The sequence below is a fragment of the Drosophila sulfurigaster genome, chromosome 3, assembly GCF_023558435.1.
Source record: "Drosophila sulfurigaster albostrigata strain 15112-1811.04 chromosome 3, ASM2355843v2, whole genome shotgun sequence".
Classification (NCBI taxonomy): Eukaryota; Metazoa; Arthropoda; class Insecta; order Diptera; family Drosophilidae; genus Drosophila; species Drosophila sulfurigaster.
The window spans coordinates 52,592,625-52,612,093 of NC_084883.1; the positions used below are offsets into that span (position 1 = coordinate 52,592,625).

At 39.8% G+C, this 19,469-nt stretch overlaps 7 protein-coding genes across 9 annotated transcripts; 4 read left to right on the plus strand and 3 right to left on the minus strand.

Annotated features, from left to right (window-relative positions):
- Window positions 1-5,821: 5,821 nt before the first annotated feature.
- Window positions 5,822-10,221, plus strand: LOC133844367 (claspin). Its single transcript, XM_062278316.1, has 7 exons — window positions 5,822-7,000; window positions 7,060-7,313; window positions 7,371-7,919; window positions 7,975-9,216; window positions 9,270-9,531; window positions 9,590-9,910; window positions 9,973-10,221. The coding sequence occupies exons 1-7, from the start codon at window positions 5,900-5,902 to the stop codon at window positions 10,090-10,092; spliced, it is 3,849 nt and encodes a 1,282-aa protein (XP_062134300.1). The 5' UTR covers window positions 5,822-5,899; the 3' UTR covers window positions 10,093-10,221.
- A 127-nt stretch (window positions 10,222-10,348) lies between these two features.
- LOC133844373 (peroxisomal membrane protein PMP34) lies at window positions 10,349-12,436 on the plus strand. The gene is made up of 3 exons (XM_062278323.1): window positions 10,349-10,701; window positions 10,809-10,869; window positions 11,610-12,436. Exons 1-3 carry the CDS (start codon window positions 10,630-10,632, stop codon window positions 12,425-12,427), a joined length of 951 nt encoding a protein of 316 aa, XP_062134307.1. The 5' UTR covers window positions 10,349-10,629; the 3' UTR covers window positions 12,428-12,436.
- A 70-nt stretch (window positions 12,437-12,506) lies between these two features.
- Window positions 12,507-13,684, minus strand: LOC133844372 (THUMP domain-containing protein 1 homolog). The gene is given in 2 exon segments (XM_062278322.1): window positions 12,507-13,238; window positions 13,240-13,684. Coding segments are annotated over 2 exon segments (984 nt in total). The 5' UTR covers window positions 13,588-13,684; the 3' UTR covers window positions 12,507-12,602.
- A 103-nt stretch (window positions 13,685-13,787) lies between these two features.
- On the plus strand, window positions 13,788-16,008 carry LOC133844369 (bifunctional peptidase and arginyl-hydroxylase JMJD5). Of its 2 annotated transcripts, none has more exons than XM_062278319.1 (2): window positions 13,788-14,267; window positions 14,328-16,008. In XM_062278319.1, the coding sequence occupies exons 1-2, from the start codon at window positions 13,986-13,988 to the stop codon at window positions 15,267-15,269; spliced, it is 1,224 nt and encodes a 407-aa protein (XP_062134303.1). In that variant the 5' UTR covers window positions 13,788-13,985; the 3' UTR covers window positions 15,270-16,008. The 2 variants fall into 2 exon arrangements, with proteins under 2 accessions (XP_062134303.1, XP_062134304.1); XM_062278320.1 differs by having other exon boundaries at window positions 14,135-14,267; window positions 14,325-16,008.
- LOC133844374 (B-cell receptor-associated protein 31) lies at window positions 15,640-17,741 on the minus strand. 2 transcript variants are annotated; one of them, XM_062278324.1, is made up of 3 exons: window positions 17,599-17,741; window positions 16,900-17,497; window positions 15,640-16,017 (listed from the first exon to the last, which is right to left on the minus strand). In XM_062278324.1, exons 2-3 carry the CDS (start codon window positions 17,401-17,403, stop codon window positions 15,835-15,837), a joined length of 687 nt encoding a protein of 228 aa, XP_062134308.1. In that variant the 5' UTR covers window positions 17,404-17,497; window positions 17,599-17,741; the 3' UTR covers window positions 15,640-15,834. The 2 variants fall into 2 exon arrangements, with proteins under 2 accessions (XP_062134308.1, XP_062134309.1); XM_062278325.1 differs by lacking the exon at window positions 15,640-16,017 and adding an exon at window positions 16,060-16,176.
- Window positions 17,742-17,795: 54 nt separating this feature from the next.
- Window positions 17,796-18,613, plus strand: LOC133844375 (protein DPCD). The gene has a single exon (XM_062278327.1). The coding sequence runs from the start codon at window positions 17,909-17,911 to the stop codon at window positions 18,572-18,574; it is 666 nt and encodes a 221-aa protein (XP_062134311.1). The 5' UTR covers window positions 17,796-17,908; the 3' UTR covers window positions 18,575-18,613.
- LOC133844376 (uncharacterized) lies at window positions 18,588-19,431 on the minus strand. Its single transcript, XM_062278328.1, has 2 exons — window positions 19,308-19,431; window positions 18,588-19,236 (listed from the first exon to the last, which is right to left on the minus strand). Exons 1-2 carry the CDS (start codon window positions 19,329-19,331, stop codon window positions 18,658-18,660), a joined length of 603 nt encoding a protein of 200 aa, XP_062134312.1. The 5' UTR covers window positions 19,332-19,431; the 3' UTR covers window positions 18,588-18,657.
- Window positions 19,432-19,469: the final 38 nt, after the last annotated feature.

Consider the following 19,469-nt stretch of genomic DNA (forward strand, 5'->3'; position numbering starts at 1 on the left):
AGTTGATAAATGTATTTTCGACGATGAATAAAATTAATTTAAATTTAAATAAAAAGCAATTTCATGTCTTAAAAAAAATAGTAAACAGAAGAAAATATTTTTCAAAAATGTCGAAGAAAATTTACGAACCCATTTCCATCCATATAAATAAATAAGATTTTATTAATATATACATATGTATGTAAAAAAAAAATAAATTTTAAATCAAAAAAGAAACAGAAGAAAAATCGAAAACATTTTGTCAATATAAACTAAGAAAATAAAATTAAATTAAAATTAGAGAAGCTCAATTTAATTTCCAAAAACAAATAAGACTGTAAGTGAGCGTGTAACTTTGTGAATAAAGCCAACAAGTTGCGGTATTAATTTTAAATTATACTGAATTAATATACCGCAAAAATACTAAAAAAATGCATCGAAAGTTAAATTTGGTATATTGATATATTAGTACTAAAATGAAATATACCAACGGATGAAATATTGAAGAATTTTAAGCGTCTATTAATACAAAATAAGAAAATTAAGTTAAATTAAAAATATGTATTGAAATGAAAATAGGAATCTTTCTTATGATTCCTATTTTCATTTCAATACATATTCTAAAATAAAAAAAATAAAATATAATAATGAAATACAATGAGCTGGAAGATTATTTTTGTTGTACTTGATAAATAAATATTATTTTAAACTCGTATTTAAACTGTGATACATTGAACACACAGATCATCAGCTTAAAAATATTTAAATTTTGTTTGAAATAAATTTGATAATTTTACTACCTGATTACATAAACTCTAATGATATTTTCTAAAATGAAACTCAACATCAAACAAGCTTTAATGCCAGTCTTCGATCGAAGAGCAGTTTACATTTAAGAGTCGACAGCTGTTATGAGATAATACGCTAACAAGCTGATTGCAATCAATAAAGCATCATCTGCATTTCGTGTCTGGCTCCGTTTTGATAAACGATCGACAACAAAATGTTGAGAGTACACCGCGAAATTAACCCACTTTTCACACATAATTTTGACAGTAGACAGTAGCTGCGATTCGATGGAAAAATGGTGAAAAGCAGTCGAAAAAACTTTTATTCATTCAGTTTTCTTCGTTTTCGTTTGGTTTCATTTGTTTTGTTTTGTTATTTTTGTGAACAAAAAAACCAGTTATATGACAAAGTTTTGCACAATTTTGTTTATGGCAGTTGCAGTTACGATTATAACTGTGCTTGGGGACTTCAAGCTTCGACGCTTATTGTTTATTAACAAAAAAATAATGTGACTTATTGTCAACACAAAGAGCGAACGCCCCGGCCCGCCCCGCCTTCCGCCCCTCAACTTGACTCAACGCGACGCGACTCAAATGAACTCGACGAATGTCAATCATTATGCAAGTCCGATCCCGAGTTCGGTCAACGCGCTCAATGGAAGCGATGGGCGAGCTCTCAGTCTTCGGTCTTCTTCAGTATTCAGTCTTCAGCTGAGTTCACTTTCCATTTCTTTTGTCAGTTTTTCCGTTACTGTCGTCGGCCCTTAATTACAATATGAGTTTGAGTCGCAGTATGAATATGCTTTATAGACAATGAACCTTGATCAGTGATCAACGCTGTCTATGATTACTTTATAAGTATAATTGCCGCACACAAAAGATGCAACGGTTTTTTACTAGAGCACACTATGAAGTGACAACGCGCACGATCTTTCAAGTTTCCCTTTGCGATTTATAAAGTGGCAGAAAAACTGACAGAACTTGCATATCAATCAATGTATTTAACATTTATGTATTTGTATTCTTTTATTAATTTCGTTTGATATTTAAGATTGCATTTACTTAAATTATTGCTACGTGTTTAATATTTACTATACTTATATTAATTATTACCGAAATATAGATTTTGCATATATATTGCGTATACGCTCTTTGAATACAAGGAACATCAATATGTATAAATTTATTGCATACAAAATCTTCAATTAAGTTCAACATAAAATCAAAACATAAACATAAAGCAATATCCATTTCTTTAATTAAATTCAACCAAGAAAATATATGTTTTCAACACATAAAAAGCTAAGGCAAACTTCGTCTATAAGTAGATAAGTATATCAGTTCATTAATAAATAAGCATAAATATTGAGTATATAGTACGCCTATTTAATGCTCAGAACTTAAATATTTAGTAAGCTGTTGCATACCAAATCTGCAATTGAGTTTAACAAAAAATTGTTTCTTTTAAATATATACAAAAGATAAAGTATATTCGATATATAAGCATATAATTCTGTTTATTATTTGTACATTATTTATTATAGAAATGCATATTACTCATACGTATTTTTCCATTGAATTCAACAAAGAAAATATTGATCTATGACATACAAAAAACTGAAGCAAATTCCAACAATAACTAGATAAGAAATTCAATTAGTTATTTGTATAAATTTATATTGCGTATACGTATATTTAGTACCTATAACATAAATTATTCAGCTGTTGCTAACAAATTCCTCAAATGAATTCAAGTAAGAAAATATTTCATTCATAAATATAAATAGATTCATAAAATTCCATCTATAAGTATTTTTGTACTATTCATTTTGTTTTATTTTACTACTACTACTTATTACTCCTGTTATTTATTAATGGAATTCAACAAAAAATATGTTTAATTCCAACATCAAGTCAATTCCATCTATGTAATTCTAATACAATAAATATATTCGTTAAACCGTTGCCAATAAAATTCAAATTCAACTACAAATGTTTCCTTTGTTTTTATGATTCATTCAACTTTTTAAATAAATAACTTATAAATACTACAACTTATACATAAATACCATGTAGAAACAGAGAATGCAAATTCCATTTCTATTGTAGTTAATTGATTCTGTTTATTCACAAGTTTCTCTTCGCTTCTCGTTTTGTTTTTTTAGTTTTGCAAAAGTGTTAAATGATTCGTAATTGATTTCTCAGTCTACACAAGATTTTTTGGCTGCTGTGCCCTTTTGTCTTGTGCATAAAAATGCGGCTTAATTATTGTTTTATGCATATGAAGGGGTGTGCGAGAGTCTCTAAGTGTGTGTGTGTGTGTACAGATGTGTGTGTGTGTGTGTGAGTAGTTGTTGCCTTGGCCTGAGTCATGAGCCATATATCACTTTCACTCGCCAAATCGCCCCAAACAACGGCATCAGCAACGACAACAACAACGACAACGGCAAACGGGGCAAAAATCTCAATCAGGCGCCAAAAGTGGCAGACAAACGAAACCAGACGGCAATAGGCGTGTCTTCGTTGTCCAAGGAACCCGGCAAAGAGAGACACAACTGCAGCATGCAAGCTCGCAATTTGCATTTAATTGTGAAATATAGACTCAACACAGCACCACTTAAACCGAACCACTCAAAAGAGTTGCAGTTTAAAAATAAAACAAAACTTGTTGAAAGCCTTTTCTTCTTAAAAAAAAAAAAAGCCTTTTTTATGTCTGCAGAGTTGCGTAAGCTCGCTCTTTGAACTGTTTGCCAAAAGTCTGCTGAAGAAAGGCCACTTTGTTTGGCTTTTTGATTGAAATCCAATTTCGAGAAAAGACGCAAACAAAATTTAGTTGTATTTATTTAAGTCATTTTGAAAGACATTTGAAATGATTGTGTATCTATCTAACTGAAGGTTTTTTTAGACTCGAAAGCAGTTGGCGCGATTTTCACTTTCATTCGTTGACCAAATGCGAGATCCATGCGTATGCAAATTAGCTGAACAACAGCAACAGCGAAGACAAGGCGCAGAAAAATACCGTAAGTGGCCATAAGCAAAATCTCTGCTACAGATATCTGAGAAAAGATGAAACAACTACCTGGAAATATCAACTACCTGCATACGCGAACCGACAACAGTTAACAGTTTTTTTTCTTCTTCTTCTTTGATACTATATTTTGTTGCTGTCTGTTTGCCTTTTTGGCAAATGAAAGAGAAATTGTGCGCCCGGCCGACAAAAATCTTATATGCTAATTGGTGCGCAAGCCAAAGATGATGATTTGATGGGCTGCTTCTTCAGATCTTCACTCAACACTGTTGAGGGAGTCAGTCGGTAAAAGCATATAAACATTTAATTAGCATAATAAAACACTTGGAAATTTAATTGAAAATATTAATGAACTCCGACTCTGATATTGATCTCGGAATTACCAAAAAAAAAAGTGTGTTTGCAATTTCGACCAAAAAGCAAGTTCCACTTGTTGTTTGTAACATCTTTATTTATAGAAATTTATTAATCTGCTAAGCTTCACTTAATTTCAGTCCATATTTCTTATCCATCTTCAAGAGCAATTCCCATTTCACTTTCTTTTCTGTTAAGCAGAGATATTACTCGAATTTAGTTAATCTGCTTCACCTACTTCGCACTCCAGTTTATTTGTATCCAAGTTCGCTAAATCAACTTTATTTATAGAAATTGATTAAATATGCTGCCTATGGAGAATAACAACAATGCTTAAAAACTGTCACTTTCTATTGGTTTTTTCTAGGGTCGCTTTTTGCGTAGGATTCGCAGTTTATGGTCCGCAAATGTTGCGCAACCAAAAACAGAAAAAAAAACTATTGGCAGCTGAATTAATCAAAGCAAAGAGATTATGTATTTCGATTCAGAATGCGGCCTAAAGTGAAATGGAATTTGACACCTATTAAAATGATTTTGGTTTCGGTTTCTGCTTCAGTTTTGAGCTTTTGCTTTCATCTTGGAAATATTGTTAATTAAATATCAGATATTAAACGGTGTTTACACACATTTTGTATGCGGCCAGCTTTAATTAGATTTTAATGCCGTTTATGCCCAAAATGGATAAATATTGGTTGAGGGGTCTCTGAGCCCTCGTTGGGCAGAGGGCTGTCATTAGAGCACGCCACTCGGGTAAGGGTCGGGGGTTACTTAATGACCCTAAGCCAAAACAAAAAAACTTTTAGCTGAACAACTGTGAAAGAGAAATGAAAAGAGATGCGGAGAAAGCATCGTCAACTCTCAAATCAAACCAACTGCAACAATTCGCTAACTTGAACAACACAGCAAGCAGAACAGGTGAAATATTTACTAAACGTAGTCTTCTCTGATTATCTGTCTCTCTCTCTCTCTCTTTCTCTCTCTCTCTGTCTACAGCATATATGCAAATGCGTTACGGGTGATTATTGTCGATTGTTTTGTGCTTGTATATACATTTTGTTGTTGAGTGCCTAAATTAAGCTGATGCTGACAGACTTCAATTGACTGGAGGAGCTATCAATTCGAAATTGTTCATGGTATGCAGGTTTAATGAGGTTTACATTTGAAAACCTTAATGGAAATTTTCTACAATTGTTGCAATGTTTTACCAAATGTACTTGCCTATGCTTACGACGGTTACTAACCCTAATGTTAAATAGCCAACAATCAATTTGAAAGTGGGGGAGAAACATGAATGGCGTCATCCGTCTAAAGATTGTTTTCAAATTTTTTAAATATTGATTTATTTGCAGACAAATATAATTGTTGGGAATTATCTATTCTTATTCATTTGAATAAGTTCAAAACTTTCCTTTAAAATCTATAATATAGAATATCTCCCTTGACAAATTCAAATTTCCGTTAAAACATGAAATTGTAAGCAAGAAAACCGTATTTTTATACCAAACAGTATATATTACACCGTTTACGGTGCTGAGCTGTGCTGCATTAGCTAGGATACAAACCAACACTGCTGACATTGTGTTTGCCAACTCGTTGTGAATTGATCACTTTTCAGTGCTGCCAACTGAATGAAATTCCGTCAGCTGTTCGCCTTTCGCGCCAAATTGCGCAGCAAGGTTTATGTTTGTGTGCGTGTTCAACTGTAGAATTGTTTTATTTTCAACCGAATAATTGTTGACCCGAAAAAAACATGAGCGAAGCAGTTGCAGAAAGTGCAACGGCTGCGGAAAATGGCGAGCAAGAAAATGACTCCATGGAGAAATTGCAAATCGACGATGAAGACGAAAAAAACGTGTCGGTTGAAGATATTTTGGGTGGCAATACGTTGATTATGTCGGACAGCGAAGATGAGACGCCTGCGACTCTAGCAAACAAAAATCAGGGGGAGGATGACGAAGAGATGGAGAAGGAGGAGGCGGAGAAAATGCAGGAGCATATAAAATCCAAATCCAAGAAGAAAAAGATATCTGCTATTATTGATTCCGACAGTGATGAAGAGCAAGCTACAAAGTCTGAACAAGATCAGGAAAATACTCGAGTGTCCAAAACAAAATTATCGGCAATTATTGATTCCGACAACGAAGAGGACCAGGCTACGAAGTCTGATCAAGATCAGGAAACTGCTCGAGTGTCCAAGAAGAAAATATCTGCAATTATTGATTCCGACAGCGAAGAGGAGCAGGCTACAAAGGATGGACAAGATCAGGAAAGTACTCGAGTGTCTAAAACAAAATTATCGGCAATTATTGATTCCGGCAACGAAGAGCAGAAGGAGCAGGCTACAAAGTCTAGACAAAGTACGGAAACTACTCGAGTTTCCAAGAAGAAAATATCTGCAATTATTGATTCCGAAAGCGAAGGGGAGCAAGCTACAAAATCTGTACAACATGAGGAGAGCACCAGTGTGTCCAAGAAAAAGATATCTGCCATTATTGACTCTGATAGCGAAGAGGAGCAATCAGAAAAGTCAAAAGAAAAGGAGGAAGTTTCTAAGCTCAAATCGAAGAAAAAGATTTCAGCGATTGTCGACACAGACAGTGAGGAAGAGCCACAAGTTAATTCAGAGGAAGATGAACTTAGCAGTACATCAACCAAAAAGCAAAAGTCCAAAAAGAAACAGCGAATGGACAGTGATGAAGAGCAAGACACTTCCTCCAGCGATGATGGAGAAAAACCAAGTAAACTGAAGGGTTTAGTGGACTCTGAATCCGAAGAGGAGACAGGCGAGCCAATGGAACAACAAGCGGAAAATGAAGCACCCAAAACAAAGTCAAAATCCAAGCCCATGCGAGTGAGTAATCAAACATGTTAAGCTCACAAGTTCCACTTCAATTTTTAAATTTTTTGCAGGCATCTGCTAAGAAAGCGCTGGACGAGATGCAGGCCATTCAAAGTGAGCAGCAGCGACTGCATCGCGAAGCTCACATTAGTGTGCCTTACCATCAACCCAAGCCACGCACGCTGAAGGAGTTCCTCAGCCGGCGTACCATCAACAAGCCGCTGGCTGTGGCCATGGCAGGTGGAAGTCCGATGCCCTCCAAGCAGAAGGAGCCACGCAGATCGCTGGCGCTGCGCATGAACACCGAAGAGCTGCAAGCTTATGCGTAAGTAAAGAAGCCAGTTAACTAAATAGACGAAAGTAATGTCAAATTTGTAAACAGCAAGCTAATGGAGGAGCGCGCCAAGGAGGCAACAGAGTTCTTCAAATCAGAGTCAGAGCCTGAAGACGATGAGAAAGATGAAAGTGAACCCAAGGCACTGGAAGATAAGACAGTTGAGGAAGAGCAAACAACAGCGTTGGAGTCTGAAGTAGAAGCCTCTTCAGCTATTCCTGAGTCTGAGATTGAAGCCATCTCCGTTGATGTTGAGGCAGAAAATGCGATGGAATCAGAGCCCATTGTAGAGACCATTTCCCCCACCAAAGTGCAGCTCGTTACTGAGGTGGTGGAACTGCCCAAACTGGATCTGAGCACCTTGAACATAACCCCGCCTTCAAAACCTTCAACGCCTCGCATAAGTGAAGCAATTCGAAGGCTGCGCGACGAGAAGAGTAACGATGTAAGTCCATCGCTGAAGGGAGATCCTAATATGGTCATCGATCTGGAAACTGGCGACATGTTTGCCAAGAAACCCACCGGAGTAGATGACTTGTTGCTGCGCCTGATGAAGACGCGTGAAGCTAAGAAACACAAGACCACAGAGACAGTCAAGTGAGTTGTTTTATATCAAAAGATATTCCCTTTAATTAAACTAATTCTATTTCAGCATTTTGTCCACAACTCATGGCAAATTGGAGTTGTCGAAGGTGAGCATACATCTACACGAAGAGGAACCGGTGAACAAGGAGCAAAAACCTGGTGCAGCTTATCAGAAAATGCAGGAGCATCTGAAGTCCTTAATCAACAAGAAGCGCATGGAAGATATGCGCAAGAAGCAGGCCGAAGAAATGCAACAAGCAGAGGAAGACGATGAAATGGAAGTGGATGAAGATGAAGAATATGAGCCAGATGAGAAGCCCGCAAAGAGCCAAGTGGTTATCAATGATGATGAGGAAATAATCGAAGAAGATGGAGAGGTAAACGTAGAAGAGGATGAGACTGCTGATGATGCAGAGCAGGAAGCAGACGCCGAGCCAGAAACAGAAGCAAATGAAGAGGAGGCATCGAGCAGTAGCGAAGACGACGAAGAAAGCGAGACTGAAGAAACCCAAACCCAGGGCAAACGAAAGAATCGAATTATACGTGCATTCCAGGACGACAATTCCGATGATGATTTACTGCAGACACCTAAGCTGAATAAGACAGTTCCCCTCACAGCAACTCAACTGCAATTGTCCGCTCAAAAACTTTTCGATACGGAGGTTGAACGCACAGCTAGCGACGAGGAGAACGAGCTGCTTGGCCTGTGCTCGGGCAGATTTACGCAGTCTGAAATGTCATCAACAGCGCCCACAACTTCATCAGCGCTCATCAGTCAAATTCCCATCACACAAGCACCCGAAAGCAGTCAAGCACCCGATGAACTAGAGGCTCTCTGCTCTGGCAACTTTGAAACTCAAAAACCTGCTTCGCCTGAACCCACAACCAATAAGATTGTGTCCAGCGAAGAGGAAGCTGCTGAGCAGCAAAAAGAGGAAAAACCACGACAGAAAAAGCTGACGAAGAAAAGGCAAAAGAAAAAGGCGTTGGGTTTCTCAGACGACGAAGAGAGTGAGGAGGAATCCGCTGCAGAAGAGCAGCTGGAAAGCGAAGCAGAAGAAGTTGAAGAAGTGCCTGAATCATTTGTGGACTACGACTCCGAAGAAAATGAAGTTGTAGTGCAAATGACGAAGAAAGATCGCAAACTCCGCGCATCCAACTTTTTGGAAAAGGAAGCCGAGTTGTCGGAATCTGAATGGGGATCAGCCGATGAGGATGAGAAGAACTTGGACAACTATGATATTGAGTTGGGCGACGAAGATGAGTTCGACAAGGAGAAGCTGCGCAGCGAATTGGGACAAATTCATGCGTAAGTTAAGTTAAATATTTGACTTTCCTATGCTAATTTTTGCTTGCTTCTAGTCGCAAAATGCTGGATCAGGATATAAGAGAGGTGCGCAAGATTCAAGACATGCTCTTCGAGGATGAAGAAGGTGCTGTGCGTCAGCGGCAGTTCCGTTGGAAGAATGCAGAGAACGGCATGGCTTTCAGCTTGGATGATACACGCAACGCTGAAGGCGAAGCAGATCCCAACGAGGGCAGCGGCGATGAGGAGAACGAGCATCTGTGGCGTAAGATTCGCTACGAGCGAGAGCAGCTGCTGCTGGAAAAGGGACTCAAAGGGGTAAACGTAGCAACTATCCTGATCACCAGCTTGTGCTCACTTTAAACTCTTTTTGCAGGCTGCAACTAACGTCGCTTCACCGCTATCACCAGCTGTTGGTAACACCAATACAGCACGCAAGTTCAACATAATCACAGCCAAGAAAACAACGGTTGAGTTGAAGAAGAGTTCACCATTTTTGATCTCGAAGAGCGTGAATCAAAAGCAGCAAGCGGTGCGTGGTTCATTTCTGGTGCGTGACAAAGAAACACTGACCAAATTGGCTGGACTAACGAAAGGCGCTGCTGGCGATGTCGACGGCACAGCGGGAACTGTGTCCGTCAAGTCGACCAAAGCCAAGAACTTTGTTTTCGCAACGCTCACAGAGGAGGAACATGAGGTAATTGAGAATGTTTTAGAATTGAATTTGTTTTTCTATTAATTGTATTTTTGACTTTATAGAATCAAAAACGGAAGGCTGCCGATTTGTTGAACAGCAGCAGTGAAACGGGTGTCAATTTCATGAAGAAGCCAAGGTTGGAGCCACGACGTGAGAAATGTCTGATCGATCAGTTGCTTTAATTTTGCGCAATGTAATTTTATTTAATCTTAATACTAATTAGCTGTAATCAATTGTAAGATAAATTGTAAGTTTTAATTATACACGATACATTTGAATTTCTTTTTATAAACAGTAATAAATTTTAAGGTAAATCGAGTTGCATTTTGAATTTAAAAACCAGGCGCCATGTTTGCCTTTTGCAACACTATAATTGAGGGTCATAATGAAGAACAACCCCAACAGCCGTTTACCAACACTGTGCCGCTCTCACTTCAGCAGCAAAACAATAATTTGGAGAAGCATTAACGTTAGTTTTTTTTTCTTTAATGCAAAACTCTTGTAGTTTATTTATTAGTAAGTGAAAAATCAACAAATTCGCGATTAACGTGACGCCAAGAATAACTCACTGCAGGAGCCGACTGAGAGTTAATCTAATCTGGCGAGAATCGAGAATTTTTCGTTTAGCCGGCAGCTAATAGAATCGAATCAGTCTGAAGCTGGTCAGAGACGCCACTGGACGTGTCCATTTAATTAAATAATTAACACACACACACAACATGGTGGCTCAATCGAAACTTAGCCAAGTGTTCAGCTATCAAAACTGGGTGCATGCCGTCTCTGGAGCAGCGGTGAGTTCACTTTTTTAAGGTTTACAGTTCAAATTCCAAAAGATTAACCTTGCTAATTAAATATTTATGATTTCCATTCACACACAAACACAAACATGTGCACACAGGGCGGCTGCATAGCGATGAGCACATTCTACCCCCTGGATACAGTACGATCACGTTTACAATGTAAGCAAAACATAATATTCACAAGCCCATCAAAATTGCTCATAATAACCAATCAAACGATAAGCATGGCGAGTTGATAAACGCAGTTCAAATTCCAAACAGCTGCGTTTTTAATTTGATATAATTTGATAATCCATTCGTTGCACGCGCTTCTCAAGGAGTGAAAGGGTAACATGACGTAGTGGAAAACCAGAAAAAATCATCTCCAGACTTAATCCTAATCAAGACAATGACTTAGCTCGTCTGTCTGGCTATCTTAGCTCTCAAAAAATATAAGATATAGGTCTAGAATATACAGTTAAGATATAGAAACACAATATTAATAATCTAGGCATGTGTGTGGATATAATTTATAAATAGTTTCTGTTTACTTTTGCCAATATTTTCATTTCCGATAAGACTTGTTATTATTGCTCGCAGTTCTAGTTTATGGTTAATAATACATACAGTAAAACCGGTTACAAAACATGAAAGGTATAAAAATAAAAACAATTAGCTGGAGCACAAATTAGATATAGTTTTGTTGTTTAGTCCATATAAATATAAAATATATATAAAAACTATATAGTAATTTAGAAATGGGTATTTCGTATTATCTTAACGTATGTCTATGTTATAAATATATACTTGGCGTCACAATTGATCATTATGGGTATCGGGTATTTCACAGTCGAGCACACTCGGCTGTAGTACCTGACTTACTTGTCAATAATAATCTATTTATTTGCTTTACTTTGCAGTGGAAGAGAGCGGCGAAGTGCGCAGCACACGACAAGTTATAAAGGAGATTGTGCTGGGCGAAGGATTCCAATCACTGTATCGCGGACTTGGTCCAGTGCTCCAGAGCTTGTGCATTTCGAATTTTGTTTATTTCTACACATTCCATGCCCTCAAGCTGGTCGCTTCGAATGGCGTCAAAGGACAACAGAGCGCCTTGAAGGATCTGCTGCTAGGCAGCATTGCGGGCATCATCAATGTGTTCACCACCACACCCTTTTGGGTGGTCAACACGCGGTTGCGCATGCGCAATGTCGCAGGCACTTCGGATGAGGTGAACAAGCACTACAAGAATCTGCTGCAGGGCCTCAAGTATGTGGCCAAAACCGAAGGCATTGCCGGTCTTTGGGCAGGCACAATTCCATCGCTGATGCTCGTCTCGAATCCGGCTTTGCAGTTCATGATGTATGAGCTACTGAAGAGGAATATAATGACATTCACAGGCGGTGAAATTGGCAGCTTGGGCTTCTTTGTCATTGGTGCCATTGCCAAAGCATTTGCCACCGTGTTGACTTATCCACTGCAGCTGGTGCAGACGAAGCAACGCCATCGCACCAACGATTCAACAAATACACCCTCGACTTCACAGCAGGCGAGCAAGAGCAAGACGCCCAGCATGCTGGAGCTGATGGTCAGCATATTGCAGCATCAAGGTATCGCTGGACTCTTCCGTGGATTAGAGGCGAAGATCCTGCAGACTGTCTTGACAGCGGCGTTGATGTTTATGGCCTACGAGAAGATTGCGGGTACAGTGAAGCTGCTGCTAAAGCGCGGCGCTTGAGAGACGAGGCTCTAGTCAATAGCGAACTTTTAGTTGTAATGCAAAGATATGACATGGCAAAGAGAATGGGTAGGAAATCGTTTAGATTACAAACATCACACTCCAAAGCTAGCCAATTAAGCGCAACAATGTTGGAATAAGAAAACATAAATTAAACAAAATTTGTAGTAGATCTTTATTTGTCGTCAGCGGAAACATCGTTTGTAGTGTTGTCAACAGACTTCTGATTATCAGCTTCAGCTGCCTCCTCAGCAGCCTCCGTAGTTGCCGCTTCCTTGGGAGACTTCTGATCAATGGCCTCATCTGCCTCAGATTCCTCAGCTGCTTCCTTTGACTTCTCACCAACAGCTTCAGCTGCCTTTCCATCTCCATTACCATTCGTCTTCGGCTGTGTGGGGCACGTCAGCTCTGCCAAATTGTACTTCTTCCTGTCTAGGTAGTTCTCAATGACGCTAAGCAAGCACCAACCACGCAGCACTTCTACAATGATAGACTTCTTGGCATGGTGTAGATCCACTTTGTTGCCCACATTCTTGGAGTTAACCAGATCCGCCAATTCCTTTATAATGTGATCCCGTTTGATTTGCTGATTGTAGCGATGATTGAATATTATGCCATATGTGGTCGGCTCCTTCAGAAAGTGTTTGTCGAACAGCAATCCCGCTGCACTAATAATGTCTGGCATATTGGCGCGGCAAACAGCTTCAATGGGCACCAGACGCATGATGAAACGTGACATTGCTTTGCCTGTCTTGGTGATGTCCTCCACTATGTGCTTGCCCAATCCAACGGGATCGGCCAGTCTGGTTTTTTATAAACAAACAGTTTGTGGTGCCGGTGTCTACGTTTTGGAAGCGCATTCTGCGCTCTGAGAATTCCTCTTTGCACTTGGCAACTGCCGCATCCAGATCATCACTGTCAGAGTCAAAATCCCCCTCCTTCGATATCTCATCCGCCACAGTTCCGTACAATTGATCCGCATAGACGTTGAGCAAATTGTAGCATTCGCGAACACATGCTTTTTCATTCATGTTGCAGGTGACAAGAAAACCGCGTTGTCCCACCTGTAGCACGTGCTTCTTGGCCTTTTGGTAGTACTTCTTCTTGTTCTGCTTGAATTTGTTGTTGACCATCTTGGCTTTTTTGTTGTTTGGTTCCATTAAAAAAGGAAAACGTCTGTCGAAGTCAAGTTGTTTATTTTTATTAAACAGCCGGCGTGGTTGGAGAGGAGCAACAGCTATATCGGTATCGATAATTTTGCATAACAAAAAATCGATTTCTTATGGCAAACAACAACAATTATAGCACACAGATATTTCTTAATAATTAGATTGCTATTACTATAAAGATATTATAAAATAAGTTAAGTTAAGTTAATTCGAGTTGGTGTTCTTTCATAAAAAACTGCTTATGATATCGTATATTTATTTTCTTTAATAATAACGTTTCAGTGTGACCGCAAACTCAATTTTTAAATAAACGTTTCAGGTCACATTTCGATCAGCTGTTTGCGATTTAAATACACTGAACGCCGGTTTTTGAATTGTTTTGGTTTGTAATGTTTACAGACGACGCGACTTTAGGGGAACTCGCAAAATTATTGCCACAATTTGCAGACATTGAACATGTTCTGCAGCCACCTGAAGTTGAGGCACGTTACATACTTAAACGAGCTGCAAAACACTTTGAGCAACTGCAGGCGAACGAAGAAGATCGCGAGGAACTTGGCTATCTAGTTGAGGCTTTAGTGGACAAGAGCTGGGAGCGCATACACAGTGGACACTTTAGTCAAGTGCCGCTGACAACGCGTCAAATCTATGCACTTGCCTGCTACTATAAGGTAATAAAAGCGAATCTTTTAAAAACAAGGGGTTCACTTTTGTTGAAATACTCTTAGTAGATTTTCTTGCTGCTCTTGAATAACTCAGGCGTGGAACAACGTGAGCGATGCAGCGCCATACTCGATGAAGCACTGCTGCTGGGCTGCACGGATAACCTTTATGGACAGTCCAATGAATTGCAAAGTGCACTAATGAAGTATTTAGACGATGTTGAGAGAAACAAGAATAATCCCAAGCCTTTGCCAATTTTAGAGGAATTGCAGCGCATTGTTTGCCGTTGTGATATACCCCAATTGGATGCTCCAAGTCTAAGCGAATTTCGTGCGTGTTGCTATGACGCTCTGCAGCCAACGATACTCCTCAACACGTTGAATCATTGGCCCGCTTTAAGCAAATGGCGCGATTTGAATTATCTGCTTAAGGTGGCAGGCAATCGCACTGTGCCCATCGAGATTGGCTCGAATTATGCCAGCGATGAGTGGTCGCAACAGCTAGTAAAGATACGCGATTTCCTGTACAGGCAATTTGGCGATACCAATCATACCAATGACTTTGAAGTCGAATATCTTGCGCAACACGAGCTTTTTGCCCAAATTCCAGCATTGAAGTCCGATATTTGTGTGCCCGATTACTGCAGCGTTAACACAGAAAGTACGACTCCGGTGGACATCAAAGCATGGCTGGGACCCAAGGACACTGTCTCACCCATGCACACGGATCCCAAACACAATTTGTTATGCCAAGTATTTGGCTCTAAGCGGATTATTCTAGCATCTCCATCGGACACAGCGAATCTCTATGCACACGAGAGCGAATTCCTGGGAAACACTTCGCAAATCGATGCAGCTAATCTGGACTTCGAACGCTTTCCACTGCTGAGCAGCGTGCGATTTTATGAGCTGATTTTGCAGCCCGGCGACTGTTTGTATTTGCCGCCCAAGTGGTGGCATTACGTGCGATCCAACACTCCCAGTTTCTCAGTGAGTTTCTGGTTTGAATAGCTCATGGATGACGTCAGCGATAAGCAGTTGAACATGATGTGGACTCTGAGCATGAATCATCTGCATGTATTTCATTTACCAATAAGTTAAACGAGTTGTTTGTTGCGTAGTCAAGAGCAAACCAAATGTAAAACATTTCCAAACTACCAGGGACTGTAACGATTATATATTTTATTATAATAATTAAAAAATTAAGAGTTTTATGGTGATTTTGGATAAATACCTATTTAATTGCAGATTTTATAAATCAACTGGCAATTTAATAAAGATTTTACAGATTTTTGTTAGTCGTATAACTCTTTCTTTTGTTGCCATCCCTATAAAATACAACTTGGTGCGTGGAGAGAACATTAACAATGAAAAATATATGTTATCTCTGAGAATTAGTTGCTTTAATGTATGCGTACTTATGTTCACACTTTTTTTACTTATTTGTTGTTCAATTGATAAGTTATAATCGTTTGTAATCTACATAGATTTGCATTGCTGCCTTTTGCCCCCACCGCCAAGTTTCTTTTTCAAGTCTTATAATTTTTAAATAATTTTCCATTCCGCCGATCCTCGTTTAATCATCCTTTGTGCCCACAGCGCCAATTGTGATCTGCTTCTGCAGTTTGCTGTACTCCTCGGTGAGGCGATCGTATTCACGATTAATGCTCTCGGCCTGCGACTTGACGGCTTCCTTGTCCTTCTTCTCGCGATTCAACTCGGAGGTCAGCTCCTGGACGCGTTCGCGCAGCTTGTTGAGCTGTAAAACGGATGACAGCTTGAGCTTGGGAGCAAGTCGTATTTGTGTCTTATCGTGTGTGTATTTGTGAATTGTTTTTGTTTGGGAATGTGAGTGTGTTCGAGTGTGTTAGGATACTCTGGCGGTGAGTCCTTGCACACGCTTCCGCAGGCGAGACAACTGTTTAAAGAGTTTTACGATAGATTGATTTATTCTCGAGATTTGTTTTTATCTAAGTTTTCTATGGCCCAACACTTGCCATGTGGGTGAGATATGTCAAACATCAACAAGGGATCGATAATAACGATTATATTTGGGTTTTTTTTTCTAAATATAATTTTTTTATTAAACGAAAAAATATGAATTCACAGTTTGTGCTTTAAGGTTTCTTATCATCCACATTGATTACTCAATGAATTTTAGAATGCAAACAATATATTGAAAAGCATAAAAATTTATCAATTTAGCATTTTATGCTTTTTCTCACAAAATGAACAAATCAAAATAGAAACATTACCAGGTAAGTTCTACCATAATGTTAAATTTGAAAGATTATAACATTATTTAAAGTAAAGTTAAAATTTTATGACTCATAAAGAATGAATGTTCTTTCTTTCTTTCTCTTAAAAGCAATAACCATTAATTTCGTTAAGAAAACACATTGATAACGCAAATATAATCATTACCAGGTGATGATAACGATCCCCGAACTGATAATATCATAACAATTGCCTTTTTGTACAGCTTGGTAGTAGCTAACGATCGATCTCTAAGTGTTAGGCTTGCTTGGTTTGTTTGTAAAGCTCTTTAAACATGCCTGCGCTGGAGAAGGAGGAGGACGTAGTGCAACCACAACTCGCTACGCAAAATTTATGAATTTGAAATAACTCTCTCTCCACTTACCTCATTGAGTGTGTTGTCTTCGGTTGCCTCCTTGGCCTTGTCGGTCTTCTTGTCGTCCATCAGGGAACGTGCTGCGGCCGTGGCGCTCTGGGCCTGCTTCATGGAGGCCTCGCTTTGGGCCAAGAGGTTCGCCTGGGCAGAGATCAAGGCCACCAATCGGCGGATCACCAAAACGAGGAAGATGGAGAAGCCGGAAATGTAAAAGTTACGCTGGGCGCGGAACAAACGCATGCTGTGCTGCATCTCCACGTTCAAATGGGTTTCGCCTGTGCCCTCGAAGCTGGAATACTTGCGCATCTCACGTATGGCCTCCAATAGGAAGAGAACGAGCACAAACATGACGACAAAGAAATATATGTGCGCCTGCTGTGCCAACATGGCCAGAAATTTGGATTTGAAGAGTCGGTTCCATTTGTAGGGGCTGGCCACTGGCAGCACCAGCAGCAAAACCACTATAATTTCTGCGTACAGAAAGGTGGCGACCAAAGTCCACACAAGACTCATTTTTGCTAAACTTTTTTCTCCACAATAAAAACACACAAAACTTAAAGTTTCTCTTCTGTCGTTTTTTTTCGTTTCGTTTTTTGCGTCTGGTGCGCTGTAAAGAATTTGGAATAATACTAAGAATTTACTATATACACGTCGAGTTTGTTGGGCTGTGCAGCTATTTATAAACTTATGTACCGTGATTTGGCTTACTTTAAATAGCAACACCAATTAAAATATACAGCTGCGCTGCTTGCAAATGATGAAATTTTTTATGCGTCGCTCACTACACTCCGGCCGGCCACGTCAACTTAGTCTTTTTGTGACACCGCTAATCGCTACGAGTTGGCAGCGCTGTCCAAACGAGCTTGTAAACAAATGCCTCACAACAGCTGACTGACAACAACCCTGGTTGTTTTGGTTGTCAAGGCAAACGAAATGTGCTTTTTGCGCCATTGATCAAATTCAGTTAGAGTTTCAGTTTCAGTTTGTGTAACAAGCACAGTCTACATATTTATTAACAATGTCGTATCAAAATTGGTTGGACTATTTGCAGTCCGCTGAGAAGAACTCAATGCTCAGTGGCAAGCTGCGTAAAGTTCATTACAAGTTCCCCGATGGTCGCCAAATGGCCGAAGAATACAACATGGACACGGGTATTGTGCAGCGTCGAGCGTGGCGCAAATCCAAGCAACTCATGGGTGAGCCGGAGTGGGAACTCGAGCTGGGTGAGGAGCCTCGGCAAATCAACTGGAATGGCAACAATTCAAGAGGCGGTGGAGGCGATGCAGACAATGTGTCGGGAGGCGAATTCACAGTACGTGAAAGCAACTCGGCGCCGTTGCTAACCAAACGAGTGACCAAGAAGAACATCGAGTGGCGCATACGCAATCTGCCGTATCCACTTAATGTCTATAATGTCTCAGCCGAGCCGGACTTACATGCAATCGTGGTGCGCACCAGTAACAAGAAGTATTACAAGGTGATTCCTGTACCTGATCTGGATCGCTGTGGCATGCCACCGATACAGGCGAATATAAGCACACATCACCAGTTCAATACACTGATCATCACCTATCAGAAGCCGGACATTTTGTGCGAGATGGAAGCCCAGGTTTTGTTGCTGCTCAAGAATGTGGAAACTGAGACTGATATGGATGATCTGCTGAAGGGTTTGCTGGCCAAATAAAACTCAATTGTCATACTGCACATAAAGTCTATTAATTTAGTCATCTAGTTTGTTCTTTAATTATAAATATCACGTACACTTAACTACTTTTGAAAGCTTTCCGCCATGCCCATATAACTGGCCAGCGATGGCGCTGACGAGCTGGTGAAAAGGGTATAATCGAATGAAGGTAGCTCCAAGGGTGTCAATGAGGGCATGTCATTCTCTGTGCTGCGCTCCAGCAGGTTGAGCTCTTGACTCTCTGCCTGCACATCGCTCGTCAGTTTGTTGTCTACTTTAAGTTCAGGTATCGCTGGCTTGCGTTCTACTGTTGAAATGAACTTGGCATCAAAGTCCTGCACGGTCTTGTCAATAGCCTTGGCCACTGATTGTGCTGATCCCACGCCATGTTCTGGTCGCAGTGGCAACATGGGACTTGTTTCTTTGAGCTGCACGAAATCCTTCATCTTTGTTAGGCCATGCTGCGTTTTACGCATTTCAATTTGTCGCAGTTTGCGCTGAAAGTCCAGCGTTAAAGTGTCCAGCACCTCTTTCGATTTGGGCAGCTGTACATTTTTGTATGCATCCTGTAGATAAAGCAAAGAAGTTTCTAATGCTTTAATTGCCTCTTCGTAGCGATGATGGCGGATGAAACGCTCGGAGCGGCGTTCATGAAAATGAGCCTGTAAACAATCACACACAGTTCACGTTTTTAATTGAAAACAAAACACATTTATTCATTTTTTCACTTTACCAAATTCAGCGGTGCACAGTCCATGTTTTCTCTTCTTGTTCTGTTTATGTTTACCTGCGCAGTACGTCAGGTGAATGGCAACTCTGGCGGTCAGCTGATAATCGTTTAATGCAGTTAGCCAGCTATCGATAATTGTTATCGATGCAGCATTTTCAAAAGCAA